Source organism: Nelumbo nucifera, chromosome 1 (genome assembly GCF_055504915.1).
Source record: "Nelumbo nucifera cultivar China Antique chromosome 1, China Antique-T2T, whole genome shotgun sequence".
NCBI classification, from domain to species: Eukaryota; Viridiplantae; Streptophyta; class Magnoliopsida; order Proteales; family Nelumbonaceae; genus Nelumbo; species Nelumbo nucifera.
In genome coordinates this window covers 174,961,924-174,985,718 of record NC_142649.1, presented here as the reverse complement: position 1 = coordinate 174,985,718, position 23,795 = coordinate 174,961,924, and the positions used below count along the sequence as shown (strand labels likewise).

Below are 23,795 nucleotides of genomic sequence, written 5' to 3'. Positions count from 1 at the left end.
ATTGGTTGTTTTTTTATTGTTGCATTGGATTATTTAGGACCTACCCACACTATATTTGCAAGGTGGTTCAATCATTCCTGTGGGTCCTCCACTTCAACATGTTGGTGAAGCAAGTCCTACGGATGACTTAACACTCATTGTGGCTTTAGATGAACATGGTAACATTTTTGTGGTTACATTTCTCAACCCATGGATGAATTTAGTTCTTCAAATATCAGTTAATTTAGAACTCTTTGTTGGCTCCATCTTCTCTTCCTCCTATTCTTGTCTTTTTTATTCATGCTTGGGTGTATTCTCTTGGATTAAGCTGCTGTCAAAATCTTGAGAAGGAAAAAGCTTGAGATGCACCCTTTCTGGTCCACAAACAGAACTCAGTAATCAGAATTCAGGTGCCATTTGGGTCAAGAAAATGTCCTTTACCAGGTCATTGTGACATGTGACTTAAAGACTTTCATCATATCGTAGTTTCCTTTGAAAACAGGTCACTTATGTATATACGCATACATTTATACCTGAGTCCAACCCAAGTGCCTCAAAAGCCTTTGGCCCAACTCTAAGAGTTGTTGGGCCTAGGTTGAGTTGAACCCAGCCCAGCACGCCTGACTTGCACCCCTACATAGGGTCATGTATCTCTGTGTAAATGGGTTCCAATAACAAATTCTGTTCCAAGTGATCATTTTTCGAAGGTGATAGAGATAGGCATCCGTACGCTACCTTTTAACCTTTGGAGAGAAGATATTTTGAGAGTGATTGATGATATATGTGGAAGGTTTATTGAAATTGACAAAGAATCCAAAACAGCCGACTGTATGCAGCTGCAATATGGAAATGTGGTATGGCTTCCTCATTTTAGAAGAAATTTAAATGACTGGGAGGTGGATACATTGATGGAAATGATGCATTTGCTATACAGCACAGAAGTAGAATTTGGGAGGGCCGACTAGAGTTTGGCAATGGGACAAGACAGGAAAGTTCACAGTCAAAACATGATGGGTAAGAAAGAAGGTTATGCTACAGTTCATGGATTTAGTTAAGCTACTAACAGATAAAAGATTGGTATTAAGCTTGGGTACATGAAGGACAGAGGATAAAACAATGGTGTCAGAGGTCTTGATATCCCCCTTGCTAGAGTTACCTCATCCTTGGCCAGAATATTCTGCCTAATAATGTCAAACTTAGGGTTGAGTCCCGTAAGAAACTCAAACACCCTATTTCGTTCCACCAATTTCCTAAAAGTCTCTGCATCTTTTGCACTCTTCCATACAACTGTCTCCATAACATCAATTTCCTACCATAGTGATTTCAGCATAGAGTAGTAAATTGCCACACTCTTCTCTCCCTAAGATTTTTCACATCACTCTTTAGCTTATAGGCTCTTGCCACATTCAACTTTTGTGAATAGGTTTCTGTAACACTACCCCAGATCTCCTTGGCCGAAGACATCCAAAGATAATGCTGACTTATATGGGGCTGCATAGAGTTGACCAACCATCTGATTACTGTATAGTTTCTTGCATCCATTTCTCAAATGTAGGGTTTGTCTCTGTGGGTTTCACCTTACTGCTTGTGAGATACCCTAATTTACCTCTACTATAGACATAAATCCATATAGATTGTGCCCAAGCTAGGTAATTGGTTCCATCCAACTTAATTGTGGTCACTCCAGTCAAAACGGAATCTACCAAGCCAAGCTCAGATACCGACATCTTCTTGGACTCACTTCCGTATTACTCCATTGATCAAACGAAAATAAAAAAACTAGATTTTTAGTCTTTATAAACTTACTTGAAGTCAAAACAGTACCCGAATACTTAACAACTTGGGTTTCATTGCACTCGGCTGTCGGGGAGAAAGAGAGAAGATGCAGCCGCTCCTACCAGAGCTTTCCAACCTCTTTCAAGACTTAACCACACACTTATAGAAGTCAAAATACACCTCCCAAGCACTGAGCGCCACACCAAAAGCTTCTTCTTTACCTGTAACTTCAAAAATCTCTAATCGGCTAAGGTTTTGGGCAGAAAAAATACAGCATCACTTCTTGGCGGTTTTCGGCTAGACTTCAACTCTCCAAACCTTCTACCAACTAGGCAAAAGATCCTCTGAACTATAGGGAATTTATCTCTCCATACTCTCTCCTAATCAAAGGGTGTATGGTAAAAGATAAAAAAAAAGAAAAAAGAGAAGGGATAAGCCTGCTCTGATACCAAGAAGTAAATCAGTCCTATAAAACTAATATAAACTTGATTAAAATTAGAGAGAAAGGTGAAAGAGAGGTAGAAGACATCAGTACAAAGGAAGAAGATGGAGAAAAGAAGAGGAAGAAGAAGAGTTCGATAATCTCCTCTCTCCCCTCTCTAATCCTTTTGTTAATCTTCATTCACTAAGTTAATTACAAGTATGCCCTTAAGTGGGCGGCCAGCTTAGCAAGAACAAAAAATAAACTTATGAAAAAGTAACAGGCCCATTGACAAACAAATAAATAACACACTACAAAAAATAAAAGAATAGATACTAGGGCCCATTCGGCCCAGTCTCTACAATTTTGAGGACCAGCAGGCCATGAAAAGTCAACAAGAGCTGAAGTATTAGTAGTATTGCAGGGAGGATGAAGAAAAGTGTCTTGGTGGTGTAATAATATCATGAAGGGGATAGAAGAGCTAAAAAGAGCAGGGTGGAGAGAGGTAACTCTTTTTTGGGGGATGGGAGCACACATTAATGTATATTTTCTTTGATTTGGGCATCCCAACCTCTGGGATGTCAGACCTTGTACTCTTCTTTGTTTAATTTAATAAAACTGTTCTGTTATCCATCAAAAAAATCCTGTAGTGTTGATAGGTTTCATTCAAAACATAATGAAATAAATTGGCATTTCAATGCCCACATGGATTAATTTTCGTTATGAAGTGCTGCATGATTTTTTTTTCTGGTGTGCATGTGAGTTTATTGTGAGCCATATGAGATGTGGTTATAGAAATATCTGGTCATGTGTGGGCATGCGTCTGTAATTGACAACAGCAGCAGCAGGAGCATAACTTACTTGCCTTGCAGGAAAAGCTGAAGGTGTTCTTTTTGAGGATTCTGGTGATGGATATGAATTCAGTCAAGGTGGATACCTGTTAACATATTATGTTGCTGAACTTCAATCTTCAGTTGTTACAGTAAAAGTCTCCAGAACTGAAGGATCATGGAATAGGCCGAAGCGTCAGTTGCATGTACAGTTATTGCTTGGTGGAGGTGCCATGGTATGTCTACTTGCAACAAGGGCAGACGTTTCTGAACTGAAATGTTTAACCTATGTAACTGCTTATACTCATTGGACATGCCTCTTCTTTTGTTTTCTGTTTTATGAATTAGAGTTTCTTTTTTTTTAACAGCTTGATGCATGGGGTGCTGATGGATATGAACTGGAAATTGTAATGCCCTCCAAACCTGATGTATTGAATCTCATATGTAAAACTGAGAAAGAGTACAAGAGTCGCATAGGTATTATTCATTAGTTCCTGTCTCACTTTTGTTGGTTGCAACATCTTTTTTCTTCAAAATTTCCCTTTTAATTCAACTACGGATGTGAAGCAATTATTATGTGCATTTATCAAACTGGACAACTCTGATGTTATCCTTGTTAATAGGTAAGTATATCTATGTGTTGTGCTAGTAGAAATGGAAATAGGGCCAAAGCTCCAAAAGAAACAAGTGCTTTACAAATTTAATGAGAACAAACTTGCTATGTGAAGCCCAGAACAGAAAAAGAGTAAAAGGTCATCTGGCTTGGCTTGGTAAAGACTTGGAGTTCTCTTTCTGCTTATAAAGACAAGTTGATCTCCATTGTGTGACCATTTATGATTGTCGTTAGATTGGGACTTGGGACTTGGGAGAGGATAAAGGGAAGTTGAAGTTCCCGTGTTTTTCTCTTTTTGATTCTTTGGAGGGCATGTTGTTTGACTCCTCTAATTTTGGTGTCAGGATTTGGTAACCCATTTATGATTGTCATCTGGATTGGCTTGTTTCTTGCACCTTTGACATGAAAATCAAGGGCTCTTTGTCTTTACCCTTGAATACTTTTTGGCCTTCATAGCTTCTAACAAGGGCTCTTTGTTAGGAGGTCAACACTCATGGGAATCTTCAAAAGATGTCTTCATGGTATCTTTTACTTAACATGTATTTTCATTGTAGAGCAAGTTGTGAAGCTACTCTCCACTTATTAATGCTGCTGCACTTGTATCTTGTGTTTGGGAGCTTTTCTTTTTCTCTTTATCAGTGTAGGTAGAATTCTCCAGGAGACGGTGTAAACCTTGTTAGTGCCTCCATTCTCTTACTATTGAAGAAGTTGTAAAATTACGTGGGGATGTACTAAGAAAGCAACATTGTTGAGTTTTTGAGAAGACAAAAATGCTTAAATATTTAAAAAAAAGTCTAAACCCAAGGAGGCTATCATTGAGAGCATTTATATTAAGGTGGCCCACAATGGTAAAATCAATGGATGTGTTTTCTAATTTTTCCACTAATGACATAATCGAGAATTGGGGTATGTGGCATGCTTTTTTTAACAAGGAATTCTTTTTTGTATAACTTGGTCTCCTCCCATCCCATAAAATTAAACTTTGACAGGTATAGTTTGGTTAGCCTAGGAATTTCAGGAATAAAGGGAGTCTTCAGAGACCATGATGGCAGCATTCTTGCCTTGTTTTAATCACATGGAAGATGTGCTGGTAGTATTCTCAGTCCTGAGAGGTGCCAGAAATTCAATCAGAGAAGGGATTTAAGCTGTCCTTTAAGATTTATGATTAGGAAGGTCTTTAGGATATATGAGAATCTGATACTAGATAGGGGCTCATAGAGCATCATTAGTTGGCTAAACAATGGAGCTGTAGGTCCCTAGCTTCCAAGACACAACATACGAAGCGGGATATGTGTCTCTCACTATTGAAACAAGTTTCTTCTGGATCCCATGATCATCAAAAACACTCTTGCTGAGTCACTATATTTGGGCACAGATTTGCTCGGTTAAAGGTTTTATTGCTGTATTTTGTGGCTGGCAGAAATTGCAGGGAGAGTAGCACTAAGCTAGATCTGTATTCATTCTTGAGGATGGTTAAAACCTTAAGTGCTTAAATCTTTATTCTAATAATAATAAATATATGATCAAATGCCAATAAAAATTATTAGAATGAAAGACCACACCAAATGCCGTTTTACCTTCCCAATCAATATTTCAAAGTGGCTGCTTCTCCTATTGAAGATGCAACTCTTTTGCTTCTTCAAATGGCACCAGCTTAAGGAGAACGGACCAAGTTAATCATCACTAACATTCATTGCATGAATTACAACTCCCCCCTTGGGGGACTAGTTCCCAATACAGTTGATTTCTAATTGCCTCTTGCTTCACTAGAGAATCTGCCAAAGCATTTGCAGACCTTGGAACCCGAACTACTGTGACATTGAGAACACTCAAAGTATCTTTATCCTCCCTTATTACATGCCTATATTTCCATGGGCCTTAATGATTTCTTGTTACCCAACCTGTTAGAACTTTCGAATCACCTTTAATTATGATATGTGTGAAGTTCATAGACTTGGATCTTCTTGCACCTTCCATCACTGCCCATGGTTTTGCTCTAGTTGAATCTCCAACCTCTGCAGGTCCAGAAAATAATGCTAAAATATGTCCCTCTGTGTTTCTAAAAACACCCACAGTTCCAGTCTTCCAGATTGACCTAGTTTACCCTAGCTGCACCCATCAAAATTCATCTTAATGAATTCAGCAGGACTCTCCTACTCTTTGTCACTTAGGTTCTCCTTGATGAATATTCTGCCATTGGGGATGGGGGATGGGCTACCACCCCCTTTGTCTAACCCCATTAAGATGAAGATTCTGCCACTAAGTTCCTGTTTTCTGGGTAGAAAAAGAACAGAAGGGAAGAAGCAGAGACAGGAAGAGAGAGAGAAAAGAAGAGAAAGGAAGAAGAGAGAAATAGAGAATAGAGAGGCAAAAGTTGTGCTTGCGGCGCCAGCTTTTTCTTATATAATAGGGCAACACAAAAAAGAGTAAAAAGACCACAGTACCCCTGTGGCCCATAATACATAAAAGAACCAACTGTTTTAACACTCCCCCTCAAGTTGGGACATAGATGTCAATCATGCCCAACTTGTGCCACAGATGATGAAGGCCCTTTGCGAAGATATCTGCAAGTTGTTCTTCAAAGCTAACATAGGGAGTACACACTTCTCCACTTATGATCTTATCCCTGATGAAATGCTTGTCAACCTCAATATGTTTATTTCTACCATGGAGAACAGGGTTGGCTGCAATGTTGATAGCAGCCTTATTGTCACAATAAAGTGACATGGGATTATCAACAGTAAATCCCAGTTCACCTAACAAGCTTTTTATCCACATAACCTCAGCAACTCCATGGGACATAGCTCTATATTCCGCTTCCGCATTGGATCTAGCTACCACATTTTGTTTTTTGCTTCTCCATGTGGCTAAGTTTTCTCCTACATACGTGCAATATCCACTTGTAGACTTCCTGTCATCTACTGCCCCTGCCCAATCAGCATTTGTGTAAACTTCAACTTTTAAATGCTCATGTTTCTAGAACAACAAACCAGCACCTGGGAACTTTTTTAGGTATCTAAGAATCCTTTCAGCAGCCTCAAGATGTGTTGTCTTGGGATTATGCATAAATTGACTAAGAACACTCACAGCATAAGCGATGTCAGGTTCGGTCATGGACAAATATAAGAGCCTGCCAACAAGTCTTTGGAATTTCTTTACATCTTTTATAGGTTCTCCCTGATTGTCGTCCAACCTGTGATTTTGATCAATAGGTGAATCAACCGGCTTCACCCCTAACTTCCCAGTGTCCTCCAATAGATCAAGAACATATTTCCTTTGAGAGATGAATATCCCCCTTTTGGAGCGAGCAACTTCAATTCCAAGGAAATAGCGCAAGGGACCTAGATCTTTCACCTCAAATTGCGTGGCCAAGAATTCTTTCAATTTCTGTATTTTTGCTGTCCAGTCATCGGTGACTACTATGTCATCAACATACACAATTAGGGCTTCAATTTTTCCTTCACCTTTCTTCACAAATAATGTGTGGTCTGATTGGCACTATTTAAACCCCATTTGTTGAATAGCTAAATGAAACTTGCTAAACCAGGCCCGCGGTGACTGCTTTAGCCCATACAAAGATTTTTTCAACCTGCATACCTTCTGCTCACTACCTTTTGCACAAAATCCTGGGGGCTGAATCATGTACACTTCTTCTAAATCACCATTCAAGAAAGCATTTTTAATGTCTAGTTGATGAAGATCCCAATCAAAATTAGCCGTCAAAGATAGGAGGACTCTAATGGAATTCATCTTGGCAACAGGCGCAAAAGTCTTTGCATAGTCCACACCGTACACTTGAGTAAACCCTTTGCTACCAATCTCGCCTTGTAGCTTCCACTGTACCATCAGCCTTATGTTTAACTGTGACACCCACTTACACCCCACTGGTTCTTTTCCTCTAGGAAGATCAACCAACTCCCAAGTGTCATTTTTATGTAAGGCATCAATTTATTCCTTCATCGCATCTGTCCATTCAGGTATAGATAAGGCTTTTGCCACATTCTTAGGGATAGAAACACTGTTAATGGAGGTAAGAAAAGCATGAAAGGAGGGTGAAACATGATCATAAGAAACAAAATGGGAGATAGGATGCTTAGTAGTACAAGATCTAACACCCTTTCTCTTTGCAATAGGAACATCCAAATTATTAATAGTAGAATCATCAACATCAATAGGATCAAATATATCAATAAGAACAAGAATACCTGGGTGAGGAAGATCTGCCTCTAGAGAGTCTGATGGTATTGGTGGCATAGGTTCAGGTTATTCTGCAATTGTTGAACTTTGTTGACCCTTATTACGACGGAAGAAGACACCAAATGGAGGAGGATTAGGAAGAGGATGGAGCTGAACTTGTGCTTGAGCATGTTTCTCCTCCACCCTACTCTTCCCCCGAGGAAAAACAGGAAAAAAGGAACATTCTCAAAAAAGGATACATCCATGGAAACATGATACTTATGAGAAACCGGATCAAAGCACCGATAGCCCTTTTAAGAGGAAGGATAACCCAAGAAGACACATGGGATAGCACGGGGGTCAAGTTTACCACAAGTAGGAGATAAGTTATGGACAAAGCATCGACAACCAAAAACACGCATAGTAATGGAGAACCAATAGGCCTTGGAAAATAACAACTGATGTGGAGCCTTGTGTTGTAAAATAAAGAGGAAGAGAAGAAGAAATAAAGAGGGAGAGAAGAAGAAAAACTTCTGTATTGATAATGTGTTGATAAAACATGTTGAGCATACAACTTAAATAAGAAAAGATAGGAGAGACAAACTCCTAGAATCTCTCTCAATTAGGGATTGATTAAACCTTTTCCTTAATCCTAGGATATGACTTTCCTAATTTTATTTAAATCTAATCTTTCCTAAATTTATTCAAATCTGTAATCAATCAAATCAAATCTTTCTAAATTTGCAGCAAATCATATCTTTCTTAATTTGCCGCTGTTAGAGTTAGCCGAATAAGGGTAGATTAGTCAACTCACCTTGGTTAAGTTATGAGCTTATGTGACAGTCTTATTAGAGGTTCTCTGTCCCATACTTAAGTAGGGGCAGTTTAGTCCTTGTACATTTAATTAGAAGCCTAATCACTATTAAGAGGTCGACTGATAAGGTTTAGCTATCAGGTTCGACAGTTCTTTCATCTTCTTCTTCTTCTCTTCTTCTTCTTCTTCTCCTTCTCTTTCTTCTCCTTACTGGTTCGGTCTACTGTAGCTACAGTAGAAACATGGTATCAGAGTGTGACAACTTCAGTTCGTGCTTCAGTTCTCTCATTTTCTTCTCTGGGCTGTCAATGGAGAAAAGTGGTTCGTCCCAGGCTGAAACATCACAGCTCTTCTTTTTTCTGGTGCACAGAACCTCCTTTCCTAAGAAAACAACTTCAGCAGTGAATGGTTGGCTGAAGCTCTCAAACGAAGGTTGGTTATCTCTCCTCTGTGTGCTGTTGGTATTTCTGGGTTGAAAATCTTCAAGAACTTGAGAGGACTGATCAGAACCTAGAGAACTAGGTTGGTTGTTGCCCTGGTTCTTGGAAAACTTCCAAGAACAGGCTGTGTTTACAGTGACCAAATGGTGTAAGGGCTGCTACTGTAGGTGGCCGAATGGTGCAAGGTGTAATGCAAGGTGTAATGCAAGGTGTACTGCAATGTATTGTGTGTGACAGCTATGGCTGTGTGGTGGTGCTTGTGATGCACAAACTCTGTTGAGTAGTTGTAAGAGAGCTTGCATGTGGTTAGTAAGTGCTGAATTAATGTCGGTGTAGTCTGTGTTTTTTTTTTGTGAAATCAGTAGTGGTGTGGATAAGAACACAGGCGTGTGTATCTATCATTGTGTTTAGGGACTGCTGTAGGTTCTGGAACATCAAACTCTTGACAGCAACACTTAGTTGGTGATTGGGAATTCAGATTAGAGGCTGCATTGAAAGAGTATCATGACAGCAATGGGAGATGGCTGTAGTGATCAGAAACCTAGTGTGGTGGTTTACTCTGACTATCTAGGTGTACAAATGACCTCAATTAAACTGAATGGTGAGAACTATGTTCCATGGGCCAAGTCGGTGGAAGTTTTTCTCAAGGCAAAGAGAAAAGTGAAGCATCTGAAAGAAGATAAACCACCGGCTGACTCTCTAGGGTTTGATGATTGGGAATAGGAGGATGCTCAAATCATGACATGGCTATGGAACAGTATGGAACCCAAAATAAGTGCCAACTTCATGTTCTTAGATGCAACTAAGGACATATGGGAACATGCCAAGAAGCTGTATTCTGGGCAAGATAATACTACAAGGGCATATCAGCTCTATCAGGAGTACTTTGGTCTGCAACAAGGAAATAAAACCCTAGAAGAGTACTATGCCAGTATGAAGAACCTCAGAAATGAACTCAATGTCTATCATCCTCTCACTCCAGATGTTAAGGTTCAGCAACAACAGAGGGAACAACTAGATGTCACAAGGTTCTTAGTGGGGTTGAAATCAGAGTATGAACCAATTAGGGCCCAAATATTGGGGGGCTCTACCCTTCCTACACTTGAGGAAGTGTTTGCTCGGCTTCGCAGGATTTCTTTGGGACATACAAAGAATCTCACACAGTCTGATAGATCAGCTTTTGTGACAGCCAGAGGAGGTGGACGTGGTACGAAAGGGGGAGGACATGCCTCCCGAGGAGGTTGTGGTGGTTCCATATTTGGCCGTGGTGGTGGTCGTGACTCAGGGGGAGGCCGTGGCAAAGAAAAAGGCAGCTCTACAAGGAAGTTTACCCACTGTGGCAGGGAAGGACATTCCGTAAATTTCTGTTATGATCTTCATGGCCGCCCTCCCTCTAAATGGGCCAATCATGCTGTTGCTGGTGGGGTTGATGTCAGTGATAATCAACAAGCAGACCTAACTCCTTCCACATCTACATCTGTTTCCGGAAGGGAGATGGTGAGTACCGCGTGATGAGTATGAGCGGTTCCTTCAGTCCACTTCACAACACACTACTGCTACTCTTGCCCACTCAGGTATAGCTTGCCTGTCATCTAAAACCTCTCCTTGGATTATTGACTTTGGAGCCTCTGATCACATAACCGGGACTCCAGGTGTGTTCTCTTCTCTCTCTGAAACTTCCACATCTCAAACTGTTACCCTTGCCAATGGCTCCTCCTCTCCCATTTGTGGTGTTGGCAATGTTGACATGGCTTCTCTTTCTTTATCATCTGTTCTATATGTCCCTAAGTTTCCATTCAATCTTATGTCTGTTAGTAAATTAACCAAGACTCTTAACTGCTCTGTTACTTTTTTCCCTTCCTCTTGTGTTTTTCAGGATCTCAGGACGGGGAAGAAGATTGGTGGGGGGCATGAAGCTGGTGGATTGTATTACCTTGACGGTGGTGGATCGTCAGTTGCACTTCAGACTTCACTCACTCCTCTACAGTGGCATTGTCGACTGGGACATCCTTCTCTCAAGGCACTCAAGATACTAGTTCCGTCTTTGAGTCATTTGCCAGTGTTACAGTGTGAGTCGTGTTAGTTTGGGAAACATCGTCGTGTTTCCTTCAGTTTTAGAGTTGAAAGTCGTATGTTGAGTCCTTTTGCTTTGGTTCATTCAGATGTTTGGGGCCCGATCAAAATAGAGTCTTATAATGGTTACAAGTATTTTGTCACTTTTATTGATGATTGTTCAAGAATGACATGGATTTATTTAATGAAAGAAAGGAGTGAATTATTTTCCATTTTTCAAAAATTCCATGCTGAAATACGTACACAATTTGGTGTTCCAATCAAAGTTCTTCGTTCAGATAATGGTCGTGAATATTTTCTAACTTCCTTTCAACAGTATTTAGAACAGCATGGCATCATTCATCAAACTTTTTGTGCATCCACTCCTCAACAAAATGGGGTGGCTGAACGGAAGAACCGTCATCTCCTTGAAACAGCTCGGTCTATTCTTCATCATATGAGTGTTCCTAAACGGTTTTGGAGTGATGCTGTACTTACTGCGTGTTTCCTCATTAATCGGATGCCCTCCTTTATTCTTCATGGTCGGTCTCCCTTCTCTATCTTGTTCCCCACCTTGTCTCCCTTTCCATTAACACCTCGTATCTTTGGCTGTGTGTGCTTTGTTCACAATCTGAGTCCTGGAATAGACAAGTTGGATGCACGCTCCATTAAGTGTGTCTTTCTTGGCTACTCTCGGACTCAAAAAGGGTACAAGTGTTACAATCCCATTACTCGGAAGTGCTATGTCTGTCTTGATGTCACCTTTTTTGAGTCTGTTCCCTTCTTCTCAGAAACTGAAGCATCTTCGTCTCCACCTTTACTTCCTCTTCCTCTTCCGGTCAGTGATCCCGTTCCGGGTGTTCTTGTTGGAGTTGACTCGTCACCTCATCCAGTGCAGATCCCTACTGAACGACCACCAATTCGGCAAGTGTATACACGTCGAACGACACCGGTCCCTCCTCCAGCTTCTACCTTGTCCGCGGATCCTGTCATTGCTCCTGTTGCTGAACCTTTAGGACTTGACCTACCCATTGCCTTACGGAAAGGTAAACGTAGTTCTACTCTCCATCCCATTTCCAATTTTGTTTCAGTATCTCGCCTTTCCGCCTCACATCGCCAGTTTGTTTCACTATTGTCATCTATTTCCATACCTAACAATGTCCAAGAGGCTCTTAGTTCACCTGGGTGGAGGCAGGCAATGGAGGAGGAACTCTCTGCTCTTCAGCATATTCACACGTGGGAGCTCAATACTCTTTCTCCTGGTAAGCATGTTGTGGGTTGTAAATGGGTGTATACTGTTAAATACTTGCCAGATGGTAGTGTGGAGCGTCTGAAAGCCAGACTTGTTGCTAAAGGGTATTCACAGTTGTATGGAGTGGACTATATGGAGACCTTCTCTCCAGTGGCTAAGATTAGCTCTGTCCGTGTGTTAATTTCTCTGGCAGTTATGTATGATTGGCTCTTATTTCAACTTGACATAAAAAATGCCTTCCTTCATGGTGACCTTATAGAGGAGGTATATATGGAGCAACCACCTGGGTTTGTTGCTCAAGGGGAGGCTAGTAAGGTGTGCAGACTGAAAAAGGCAATTTCTGGGTTGAAACAATCGCCTCATGCTTGGTTCGGGAGGTTTAGTGAAGTGGTGAAGAATTTTGGAATGAAACAATGCCAGGTTGATCACTCAGTGTTCAGCTATGACTTAGAAGCTGGAAAGATTTTATTAGTGGTCTATGTGGATGATATTGTCATAATTGGCAGTGACAAATTGGGGATCGACAAACTCAAGGTCTTTCTGCAAAATCATTTTCAAACAAAAGACCTTGGGACATTGAAGTATTTCTTGGGTATAGAAGTTGCTAGATCAAGACAAGGTGTAAACCTGTGCCAAAGAAAATATGTTCTCGATCTATTGGACGAAACAGGACTGTTAGGTGCAAAACCGGCTGAGACTCCTATGGAACCAAATGTTAAGTTGAGCAGTGATACAGGGGAAATATTTGATGATCCTGGAAGGTATAGACGACTAGTGGGGAAGCTGAACTATTTGACTATCACGAGAGCAGACATCTCCTTTGCAGTCAGTGTGGTGAGCCAATTTATGCAGAACCCTCGTATATCTCACTGGGATGCAGTTCTTAGAATTGTAAGATATTTGAAGGGAGCTCCGGGCCGTGGGCTATTGTATAAACCAGGAGGAAGACTTGAAGTAGTTGGGTACACGGATGCAAATTGGGCGGGCTCTGTGTCTGATAGAAGATCTACTACAAGTTACTGCACATTTCTTGGAGGAAATCTTGTGACGTGGAAGAGTAAAAAGCAGACGGTTGTGGCTAGAAGCAGTGCTGAAGCCGAGTACAGAGCCATGGCACACACTACATGTGAATTAGTGTGGTTGAGGAATCTCCTACAAGAAATCGGGTTCCACATGGATAAACCTATGAAGTTGTACTGTGAGAATCAAGCTGCTCCATATCTCATCCAACCCTGTTTTTCATGAGAGAACAAAGCACATAGAGATTGATTGCCACTTTGTGAGGGAGAAGGTTCTTATTAGAGAGATAAGCACAGAACATGTAAGCTCAGGTGATCAGTGGGCAGATTTGTTTACAAAAGCCTTAAGCTCAAGGAGAGTGAACTATATATGTAACAAGCTGGGATTATATGACATATATTCTCCAGCTTGAGGGGGAGTGTTAGAGTTGGCCGAATAAGGGTAGATTAGTCAACTCACCTTGGTTAAGTTATGAGCTTATGTGGCAGTCTTATTAGAGGTTCTCTGTCCCATACTTAAGTAGGGGCAGTAGTCTTTGTACATTTAATTAGAAGCCTAATCACTATTAAGAGGTCGACTGATAAGGTTTAGCTATCAGGTTCGACAGTTCTTTCATCTTCTTCTTCTTCTTCTCTTCTTCTTCTTCTTCTTCTCCTTCTCTTTCTTCTTCTCCTTACTGGTTCGGACTACTATAGCTACAGTAGAAACACGCATAGTAATGGAGAACCAATAGGCCTTGGTAAATAACAACTGATGTGGAGCCTTGTGTTGTAAAATAAAGAGGAAGAGAAGAAGAAATAAAGAGGGAGAGAAGAAGAAAAACTTCTGTATTGATAATGTGTTTATAAAACATGTTGAACATACAACTTAAATAAGAAAAGATAGGAGAGACAAACTCCTAGAATCTCTCTCAATTAGGGATTGATTAAATCTTTCCCTTAATCCTAGGATATGACTTTCCTAATTTTATTTAAATCTAATCTTTCCTAAATTTATTCAAATCTGTAATCAATCAAATCAAATCTTTCTAAATTTGCAGCAAATCATATCTTTCTTAATTTTCCGCAAATCATATCTTGCCGACACCTTGTACCCTAACACCCGAGATGGCATACGATTGATAAGATATGCAACAGACATAACAGCTTCCATCCAGAAATGTTTAGGAACATTCATGCACAATAACAAACCACAAGCAACTTCAAGAAGATGCCGGTTCTTTCGTTCAACAACACCGTTTTGTTGAGGAACATGCAACACATTAGAGAGAGAGGCCAAAAGGAAGAGAGATGGTTCCTTGACTAGTAATGGTAGAGAGGGACCCATCAGCTAGTCTCACCTTGTCTCTCCCAGAGGAGGTTATATGCCTGAAACAAATTGGACTTACCTGTCATGTGATTTGAGGCTCCAGAGTCAATGATCCAAGGAGACTCGATGAGTGAGATGACACATGGAAGGCAGTAGCAGAGTTACCTGATGTAGATGCAAAAGAGGTAGATGGTGTAGGACCTGAGTCCATTTGACGAAGTGTCCTACCATACAGTTCCAAATGATCACGGAAGGAATTGATAATCTCTTCCTTCGGATCAGAACTAGTAGGGCGATCATGAGGTACAGTGGGGGATGAAGTCTCTTGAGTTGCCACATTTTCTGAATTGTACTTCTTTTGGCTTTGTTGTATTGGCTTCTTATTTTGATCAGTTGATTTTTTGCTCAACTCCATAGCCCACTTTGGCTTCCCATGAAGATTCCAACAGGTCTCTCTCTTCTTATTTTGATCAGTTGATTTTTTGCTCAACTCCATAGCCCACTTCGGCTTCCCATGAAGACTCCAACAGGTCTCTCTAGTGTGCTTAGGCCGTTGACAATGAGTGCACCATAGTTTGTCCTTATCTGCCACCCTTTTTTGGGAATCACCCTTCTTAAAAAGGTTGTTGCCATTCACATTAGTACCACCCCTAGCTATCAAAGCAACTGGCTCCCCCCCTAGAAGTATTCATCACATTTCTTCTACTTTCTTCTAACTGCACTAAAGCGTAAACTTCTTGGACTGAAGGGAGGTCTTTACTTCCAAGGATTTGAGCCCTAATAGATTCATACATAGGGTTCAGTCCCAGTAGAAAGGAAAACACCCTCTGTTGGGAGACTAGAGTCCTTGTAGGCTTTGGCATCATCTTCACACTTCCCAATTCATATTCTGGTAGTGATCCAGCTCCTTCCAAATTGAAGTCAGGTCCGAGTAATATATGGAAATACTTCTTTCCCCTTGCTTACATGTAGTAGACGCAGCTTGCAGTTGATATATTTTCACATAGTGTCTCTGTTCTGAATATGTTGTTTTTGCTTGTAAACAAATTTCAGCAGCAGTCTCAGCCCACATAAAGTTTCTCCTTACTTGTGGGAGCATTGATACAAGTAACCATGACATTACCATACTATTCTCTTGGTTCCATTTGTCGTATTCAGAACTCCCAGATCTTGGTTCTTTAATTCTGTCATTGATGTACCCTATTTTTCCCCTTGCTGTAATGTAAAGCTTAATCCCTCTTGACCACTCCAAATAATTGAGGCCATCTAATGGAACAACAGCCATGGGGAAGGTCATGTCAACACTCCCACCTAGTTCACTATAGCTGGAAGACATACCCGAAGTGGCTGTATCTTCAGAGGTCATGGAAAAAAGGACAACCGGAAAGCACTTCCAACTACAGATCAGATGTCTCAAACACACAAAAGTAGGTTCTGGTATTCGACAGCACTGAGACAAACTTTACCAGAAAAAAATTCACACATCTGGCAACAATCCAACACACATCTGACAACAATCCAACACCAGAAAAGAGAGCAACCACAGTGCCAGGTTATCCTCCCAAAAGAAAACGCCACAGAACAAAGGAGAAGGTCCTTCAGTCACAATTATTCATTCAAGAAAGGTCACACAATGACCAAAGCCACCAAACTGGACTTACCTCTGTTGTTGCAGTCACCACCAATCATTCTTGACCAGTGAACATCTCCCATATGGGTACAGGAAGGATCACACGATCCTTACAGGTGTAAAAACACCACCCAAAATCTTCACAGCATTCTGTCACCACGAGCAAACAGCTGTCTTGGCACACCACCAAGAAGAAAATAAAAAAAAGGTAAAAAACACCTCTCAGATCAGTTTCGTCTGATTTCCTTTGATTGATCTAGAAAAAAAGGCAAAGGAGGAAGAGAAACAAGGTTCGATCTGTCTTCAGGCCCACGGAACCCGCTCTGATACCATGTTTTCTGGGTAGAAAAAGAAGAACAGAAGGGAAGAAGCAGAGACAGGAAGAGAGAGAGGAAAGAAGAGAAAGGAAGAAGAGAGAAACAGAAAATAGAGAGGCAAAAGTTGTGCTGGCGGTGCCAGCTTTTTCTTATATAATAGGGCAACACAAAAAAGAGTAAAAAGACCACAGTACCCCTGTGGCCTACAATACATAAAAGAACTAACTGTTTTAACAGTTCCAATTTCTTAAAATGCCATCAGTTGTGTGCAATCTAAGTTATTTTAAATGATTTTCTCTGGACTTCTTTTCTGTCCTGAACAATCTTGCATTTCTTTCCTATTCATCTAAAAAAATCTAGCATCTCTTTCCTCTCATATGCACCATACCGCTGCTGCCCTTGTGCATCTTGGGAGGGGTGGACTGGATATGAACGTAATCTTTGGCACTTCTTTTGTACAAAGCATTCACTATCAGACTCGATCCCATGTTCTGATGCTTATCAGCCTGAGATTTTCCCATTGCACCAAGCAATGGCCCCTTCCAGACTTGATTAAGAAAGATGGCAAAGTGTAACAGTAAAGAAAGGCATTACAATGGTAAATTTTTAACTGACTCCTCTAAGATTTTACATAGCAACCAACTATTTTCCAGAACTCTTCCTCTAGTTACAAGATGCTTGGTTTTTAGAATCTTGTCATATGTTGCAATCCACATTAGTTATTGTGTACTCATTTGGAATTCTAACCTGTTTTCTACTGTAACAATCAATTCAACAAATTTTGTTTTATTTATCAACACAAGCTAATGAGGCCTAAAGGTCATGTCTGTTGACGGACTTCTGTGCATGTATTCTGTTGATTTCCATTGATGTTCTCATCTGACAAAGAAAACCTGTTAAATGCAGAATGTGCTAAGCGTATTCCAGATGTAGAAGTTTCAGGAAAGAAGGGAATAGATCTTTCAAAGATTCCCATTGACCTGAAAAGTGGTGATTGGGCTCTCAAAGTGGTTCCTTGGATCGGGGGTAGGATAATCTCTATGATGCATGTTCCTTCTGGTAAGATTTGTTCTCTTGATATTACATTCTTCTTTTCAACTATGAAGGATGGTTAGTCATATTGAATGGGTCCTCGGATTTTTTACTTGGGAAGAATAGCCAAGTTAATCTGCAGTTTTGTTTTTTATCTGGTCATTTATCTGCTCATGTGCACCCTTTTTTTCTTTACCAATTAATGTTTTTAAATTGTGTATAGCATTAAAAGAATTGTGTTCTGACGTATATGGACAGATGGATACAAGATGTAAATTTGATACTCTAATAAACAATTATTATTTATTTTCTGTATGACATTTTTTAATAAGTATGGAAATGTAGACATCCCATTGGAAGAAAATGCTTGTAGTGCTCCTTTTTTCCGTTTTCTCCTATTTCTTTGCACATAGAGTTCAGCGGTATTGATTCCTTTTATATTTATATTTTGATAGTGTTGTAATTTGTACTTTTAGTCATGTAGGGTACTATGTTCTTTTACCTTTAATTACGTTCAGTCTAATAAAATAAGGAGTGGGCACCACTACTCTAAACTTTTGGCTCTTCATTCTTTTGTCTTCTCTTCTCTATTTTCTCTTATTCCAAGACTGCCATCATGGTATCAGAGCAGGAGTTTGATCAATTTGTCTCTTATTGGTTCATTTTTTCCTTGTTTATGTGATTTTTCTTTTTCTTTTTTATTCTATTTGTTTGCGTGGTTAAAGAGAAGAGATGTTCAGATTTACTTGGACTGATTGAAGGTAGCATTTTGTCTCCCTCTTTTGTTCTTTTTTCCTTGGTTGTAATAGCAAGGAGATTCTTTTCAGATCTGAACATTGAAACTGGGCGATGTAGGACAATATTTGGAATTTTATTAAATCGGATTATCAGCCAAGGCTGTATACCTATATGTGTTGAGAGTTGGTAAGGGTGTTTCTATGTTTCTGATAGGTTGGCTGGTTTGAAATGTTGCTTGAAGGCTGGATCATATTCTTTCCGCACTGAAGTGTTGCCTATATTACTGATTATTGTGGTGAATATGGAGGTGGAGGCAAGCAAGAATTTGGGTTTGCGTTTTATTGGGGAGGGAGGGGGGAGGTTTACGCTGGAAAAATTTTTGAGAAGTTGGAGAAGTACCCTATGCCTTTGAAGGATAAAGAGAAGGATGATTTGAGTTCTGCAGGGATGAGGGACAATGTTAGCAACATGGGTGGTAGGGATGTGTTAAGATCCTGATGAAATTGATGGGGAGAACCTTAAATAAGTGAGTTGGTAGCATATCAGATTTTCGAGAAGAAAGTGGTTTTAGAGTTGGGAAAGGATAAATGACTACTCCAGAGGTGCTAAAATTTCTGAGACTTTTCAGGATCCATCTAAACAGTTCAGAAGTTGAAAGAATGTCCAAACCATCCAAGTGTCAAAAGTATTTGCAAGACTGAAAGGGGGGATTATTTGGGATTGGATTCCATAAGAAGGGAAAGAAGGCAGAGGTGTGCCAAAAGAAGTAGAGAGGTTGCTGTTACAGATATAAGAGTAATAAACTAATTGAACAATGGCTGTGGCTTCTTTGAAGGGATTTGGGGTGGTTGGATTTGGGAAGAAAAAAGGCTCAGACAGTTTCTTTCAGGGTGTATGGGGGTCTAAATATCAATATGTTGTTATGTAGGGGTCTATTTTGGTCCAGGCTGGGTTTTTTACTTTTTGTTCTTGCTTTTGATGAAAATCTTGGTTTTGGTTGGTGGGGAGTTCGGATGGGGAGGCTGGGTGGTGGGGGTCTATGCCTTTCTCTTTCATTGGGGGTGATTTCTTATCACCTTTTTTGTAATATCTTTTCTTTTTTATTTATTACCAAAATAATATTTACTGATTATCAATGCCTTTTGGATTGAATAAACCACGGACAGACCTGAGAAAATGGTGTTACCTGGTTTGGCAGGCATTCAACTTAATATTTTTGGCTTGGTAATGAAGTTCACATGTTTGTGTGTTGGCTGTTGATGGTGTACAGGTGTGTGAACATCTGATTGTCACGTAGGAAGACTTCCATCTCTGCATTAAGTGTGTAGCGATGCGGTCTGTGTTGACAGAACAGCACTTGGATCGACTTGTGATAGGGGTGAGCAAGAAAAACCGAAAAACTGAACCAAACTGAACCGATGAGAACGAACTGAAAGTTCCGATTAACTGAACTGACCGATATGCATATATTTATATATATTATATATTTATGTATATGATATGTATTTTTCATATATATTTTATATTATCTATACGTTATAAATGAATATATATTATTTATTATTTATAAAATAAAATAATGTAATGTTTTATATTTATTATGTATAATATTGTAAAACTGAAAACCGATGAACCAAACCAGTGGTTAACCGAACCGTGAGCACCCCTAAAATGTGTGTTTTAAGACCTGTTAGTTGTGATCAGTGTTTTAAAAGGTGTGGATGTGCCTCCAGGCAAGGTGCTCCCAAAACGCCCAGATGTGACGGTTCAGCACAGGCTTAGCCTTGCCTACGCTTGGCAGGCTTACGTTAGGGACATGCCCGTCATTTTCGCCTGTAAGATTTTTGGGAGAACTGATGTCATCTTCAGGCAGACCACCAAAAGCTTAACGTACTCTTTGAGGAGGGGTGGTCGACCTCCTTGGGTGCCTAACCTTGGCACTCCTAGACCTTCATCCCCTTGCGGGGCGGCCCTGGTTAACGGCTAGCATGGCTACCAGGGTTCCTCATGGGCGCACACTTGCTCATGGGGATAGTGTTGGACCGGCACTGTGCTACCGATACTCAAGGGAGGCTTGGCATGCGGGCCTGGCTCAAGCATGTTCCTTCACCTCGCCAGCCCCTTGCCCAAGCTGATTGAGCTATCCCGTGGCCCCTAGCGCACGGGTGTGTTCCGGCCCAAGCGGTTGCCTATCATCATGGCACACAGGTGCCTATCATCATCGGCATACAGGAGACCCTTCACATCGGTGCCAAGTCACCTCATCGGCGCATGGTCGCCTTCCATTATGGTTGTCCCCCTTTAGCACGTAAGCGGCGCCTCCCATGGACCGGTCTGAGCCAGGAAAGTGCCCCGGCCATTGGACTTGAGGTCATGATCCAGTGCTACTGACTTTGGTGGAGCCATCCCATCGGGCAACTCCTAGCCTCTAAGCGCATAAAGGCTTGTCTTCGTCCTTACGGGTTTCTTCCGCTGTAGAACTAACCCCGTGACAGTTGGTATCAGAGCAGGAGCTCCTACAAACACTCTGGACCTTGTCTTCGTCCTTACATCAACCCAATGAAGAGCAATCGAGGCATTGCCGATGACACACCACATGGGCGGATTCAAGCCCACGACACTGATGAAGCTCCACTTGACGAACCTACCAAGACACAAGCCCCAAAGGGGCGTACAACTAAAGCTAGCAAGCACGACAAATCAGTCGACCAACTAGCTACCGTGGACATGCGCCTCCTACGTTGCGAGGTGACTGTGGGAGAAACCCGAGATCGGGTTGATGAACTCCACCTCAACCTAGAGACGGTTGAGAATGCAGTGGTGGAACTAGAAGGACGTTTCAATGGCGCCTTCAGAGACATGCACACCACCATACAGAATTCGGGAGCTAGGCCTTCCCAAAGCAGCCTACAGGGCTTGCTAGACAGATTCCAAGCGCAATTGGATGAGATGAGAGATGAGATGACTCTCCTAAAGAGGGCAGTGGCCAACGCACCTGGCACTCCCTCCACCCTAGCTTCCATGAACATCAAGATCCGAGAGCCAACACCTTACTCGGGTGCTCGGGATGCTAGGGAGCTTGACAACTTCTTGTGGCAATTGGAGCAATATTTCTCTGCCACTAGCATCATTGACAACCAAACTCAGGTACGTACAACTGCTATGTATTTGACTGATATCGCAATGTTATGGTGGCGTAGGTGTTGCCAAGACATTGAACGTGGAACCCATACCATCGACACTTGGGTTGGATTCAAGCGTGAGATCAAGCGGCAGTTCTACCCAAAAAATGTGGAGTACTTGGCGTGCCGAAGAATGAAGAATCTCAGACATCAAGAATCACTACATGACTACGTCAAGGAGTTTTCGGCCTTGACGCTGGAGATCACTGACATGTTAGACAAGGATCTTCTGTTCAATTTTATGGACGGTCTCAGGCCATGGGCTGAGCTCGAACTCCAGCGACGTGGGGTTGAGGACCTCGCCACCGCCATGGCCATAGCTGAGCAGCTTGTTGATCTGAGAACACCTAAGGAAGATGTGCAAAGACCATCCAGCCCAGGTACCATGAGTCTGAGTGGGGGAGATCCACAATCAACCCCTACAAAGGAGAAACCAGTGCCACCAATCCACTAGGAGACCTCCTCCTGCGCCTTGTTACCTTTGCAACGGGAAGCATTGGACGAGTGACTGTCCAACCCGAAAGAAAATAACTGCCCTCATCGCCAAACTCAGCGATAGTGAAGAGAGCGATGAGGAGAAACCCACAGCGGCGCCAAGAGTAGGCGCCCTCCAACTCATCAATGCCATGGTCAAGAAAGAGGCCACATCAAAGCGGCCCACCAAAGCCCACAAGGGGCTGAGTTATGTAGACATCACCCTTGGCGGGAGGCCGACCCAAGCCTTGGTGGACACTGGGGCCACCCACAACTTCATTTTGCTTGCGGAGGCAAAGCGACTCGGCTTGATCACCACCAAACAAACTGGGTGGGTCAAGGCTGTCAACTCCGGGGCCAAAGCAGTAGAGGGCACGGCCTGTGGAGTAGAACTCTGAGTTGGACCATGGAAAGGACCCATCAATCTATCTGTGGTTCCCTTGGATGATTTTCAGGTGGTTCTTGGAGTGGAGTTCCTCAAGCAGGCGGAAGCAGCACTTATGCCACACATCAACAGTTTGCTTATTCTGGACGAACACTCCCCTTGCATGGTTCCTGCCTCATCAGCCTTGCAGATACTTGGGAAGCAGCTTTCAGCCTTGCAGTTGTACCAAGAAACTATCAACCATGAAGACAGCTCTGCGTCAACAAGGAAGAACCCCTGTCAAGTACCTCACATCGACACTGGAACTGGTTGGGAAGTCGTCACCAAGAAGAAGTCACCCCCAAGACAGTTCCATTTCCAGCGCCAACACCAATGCCAGCGCCCAAGTCAACACCAGCAGCAGCATCAGCTTCAACACCAACCACATCATCAGAAGTCGACTTCACAGCAGAAGCCGCAAGTGCCCGCAATTGGTGGGCCCAACAGAAGAAGACCCAAGGCCGTGCCAAACCTTGACCACATCTACTACCACAACCACCGGGGAGAGCGAGTGCCACCCAAGCCATCTAGGGACCACATTCACATCATCCTTAAGGCTAGTTCCCGTAGTAGCCCTGTGAGTTACCCTTGGGGAAAAATGCATGGGAATCCACACCTTAATAATCCAAAACACCATTTTGATCCTTACCTGGCCCAAACCTACCCCTTAGCCAAACAGAACCAGCCACTAACTTACCTTGAGGCTGCCAAGAAAGGACTTAGCCATAGGAAACCCCAACAGAATGAGCCAACCCAACCATGCCACCAAAATATACACCTCGGCCTTGGACGACAGCCGGTTCGGGGAGCAGCAAAAGAACCCTCCTTCCGCAACAGTGACTCTAAGGGACCAGCCGAAGCTGATCTCCGAGGACGTAGATCGAATTGAGTGGGGGAGAATGTCACAGGTGACTCCTTCGTCGCGCCATCAAGCACCTACAGTGAGCCATCAAAGTGCCAACCGCGTGCCTTCATGGTGTCAACATGTGTGTCATGGGTGGGCTTTGCTTGTATTTTGTAAGGGGACCGCCAATGGCGTTATTGTAATTACTTAGTATGTTTTTTCATAATTTTGATGTTTCCTATTGTCACTCCCCCAAAAGCTTAACGTACTCTTTGAGGGGAGGTAGGTAGTCGAGTGAGCTCATAAGCATGTAAAGGTTAAGCACGAGATCCCCTCGACACTGTACTGTGTGCTTGTGCTTACCACTGATTAATGCAATACAAATAGCCTTTTGCTAATTCGTGTGCCATCTTGTTGCCTTTGTGTGTGTGTTTGCTTTGTTTCGTAGGCTTACTCGCCCATTTTGAGTGCCG

At 41.9% G+C, this 23,795-nt stretch overlaps 1 protein-coding gene across 4 annotated transcripts in view; it reads left to right on the top strand.

Moving 5' to 3' along the window:
• HGL1 (heteroglycan glucosidase 1) overlaps positions 1 to 23,795 on the top strand; it is a 63,926-nt gene that overhangs the window by 23,990 nt on the left and 16,141 nt on the right. For all 4 annotated transcript variants that reach the window (XM_010257420.3, XM_088895335.1, XM_010257421.2 and 1 more), the window contains 4 exons: positions 38 to 158; positions 3,049 to 3,242; positions 3,375 to 3,483; positions 17,535 to 17,687. In XM_010257420.3, the coding sequence (XP_010255722.1) occupies positions 38 to 158; positions 3,049 to 3,242; positions 3,375 to 3,483; positions 17,535 to 17,687 (577 nt within the window). The remainder of the gene's footprint in view (positions 1 to 37; positions 159 to 3,048; positions 3,243 to 3,374; positions 3,484 to 17,534; positions 17,688 to 23,795) is intronic.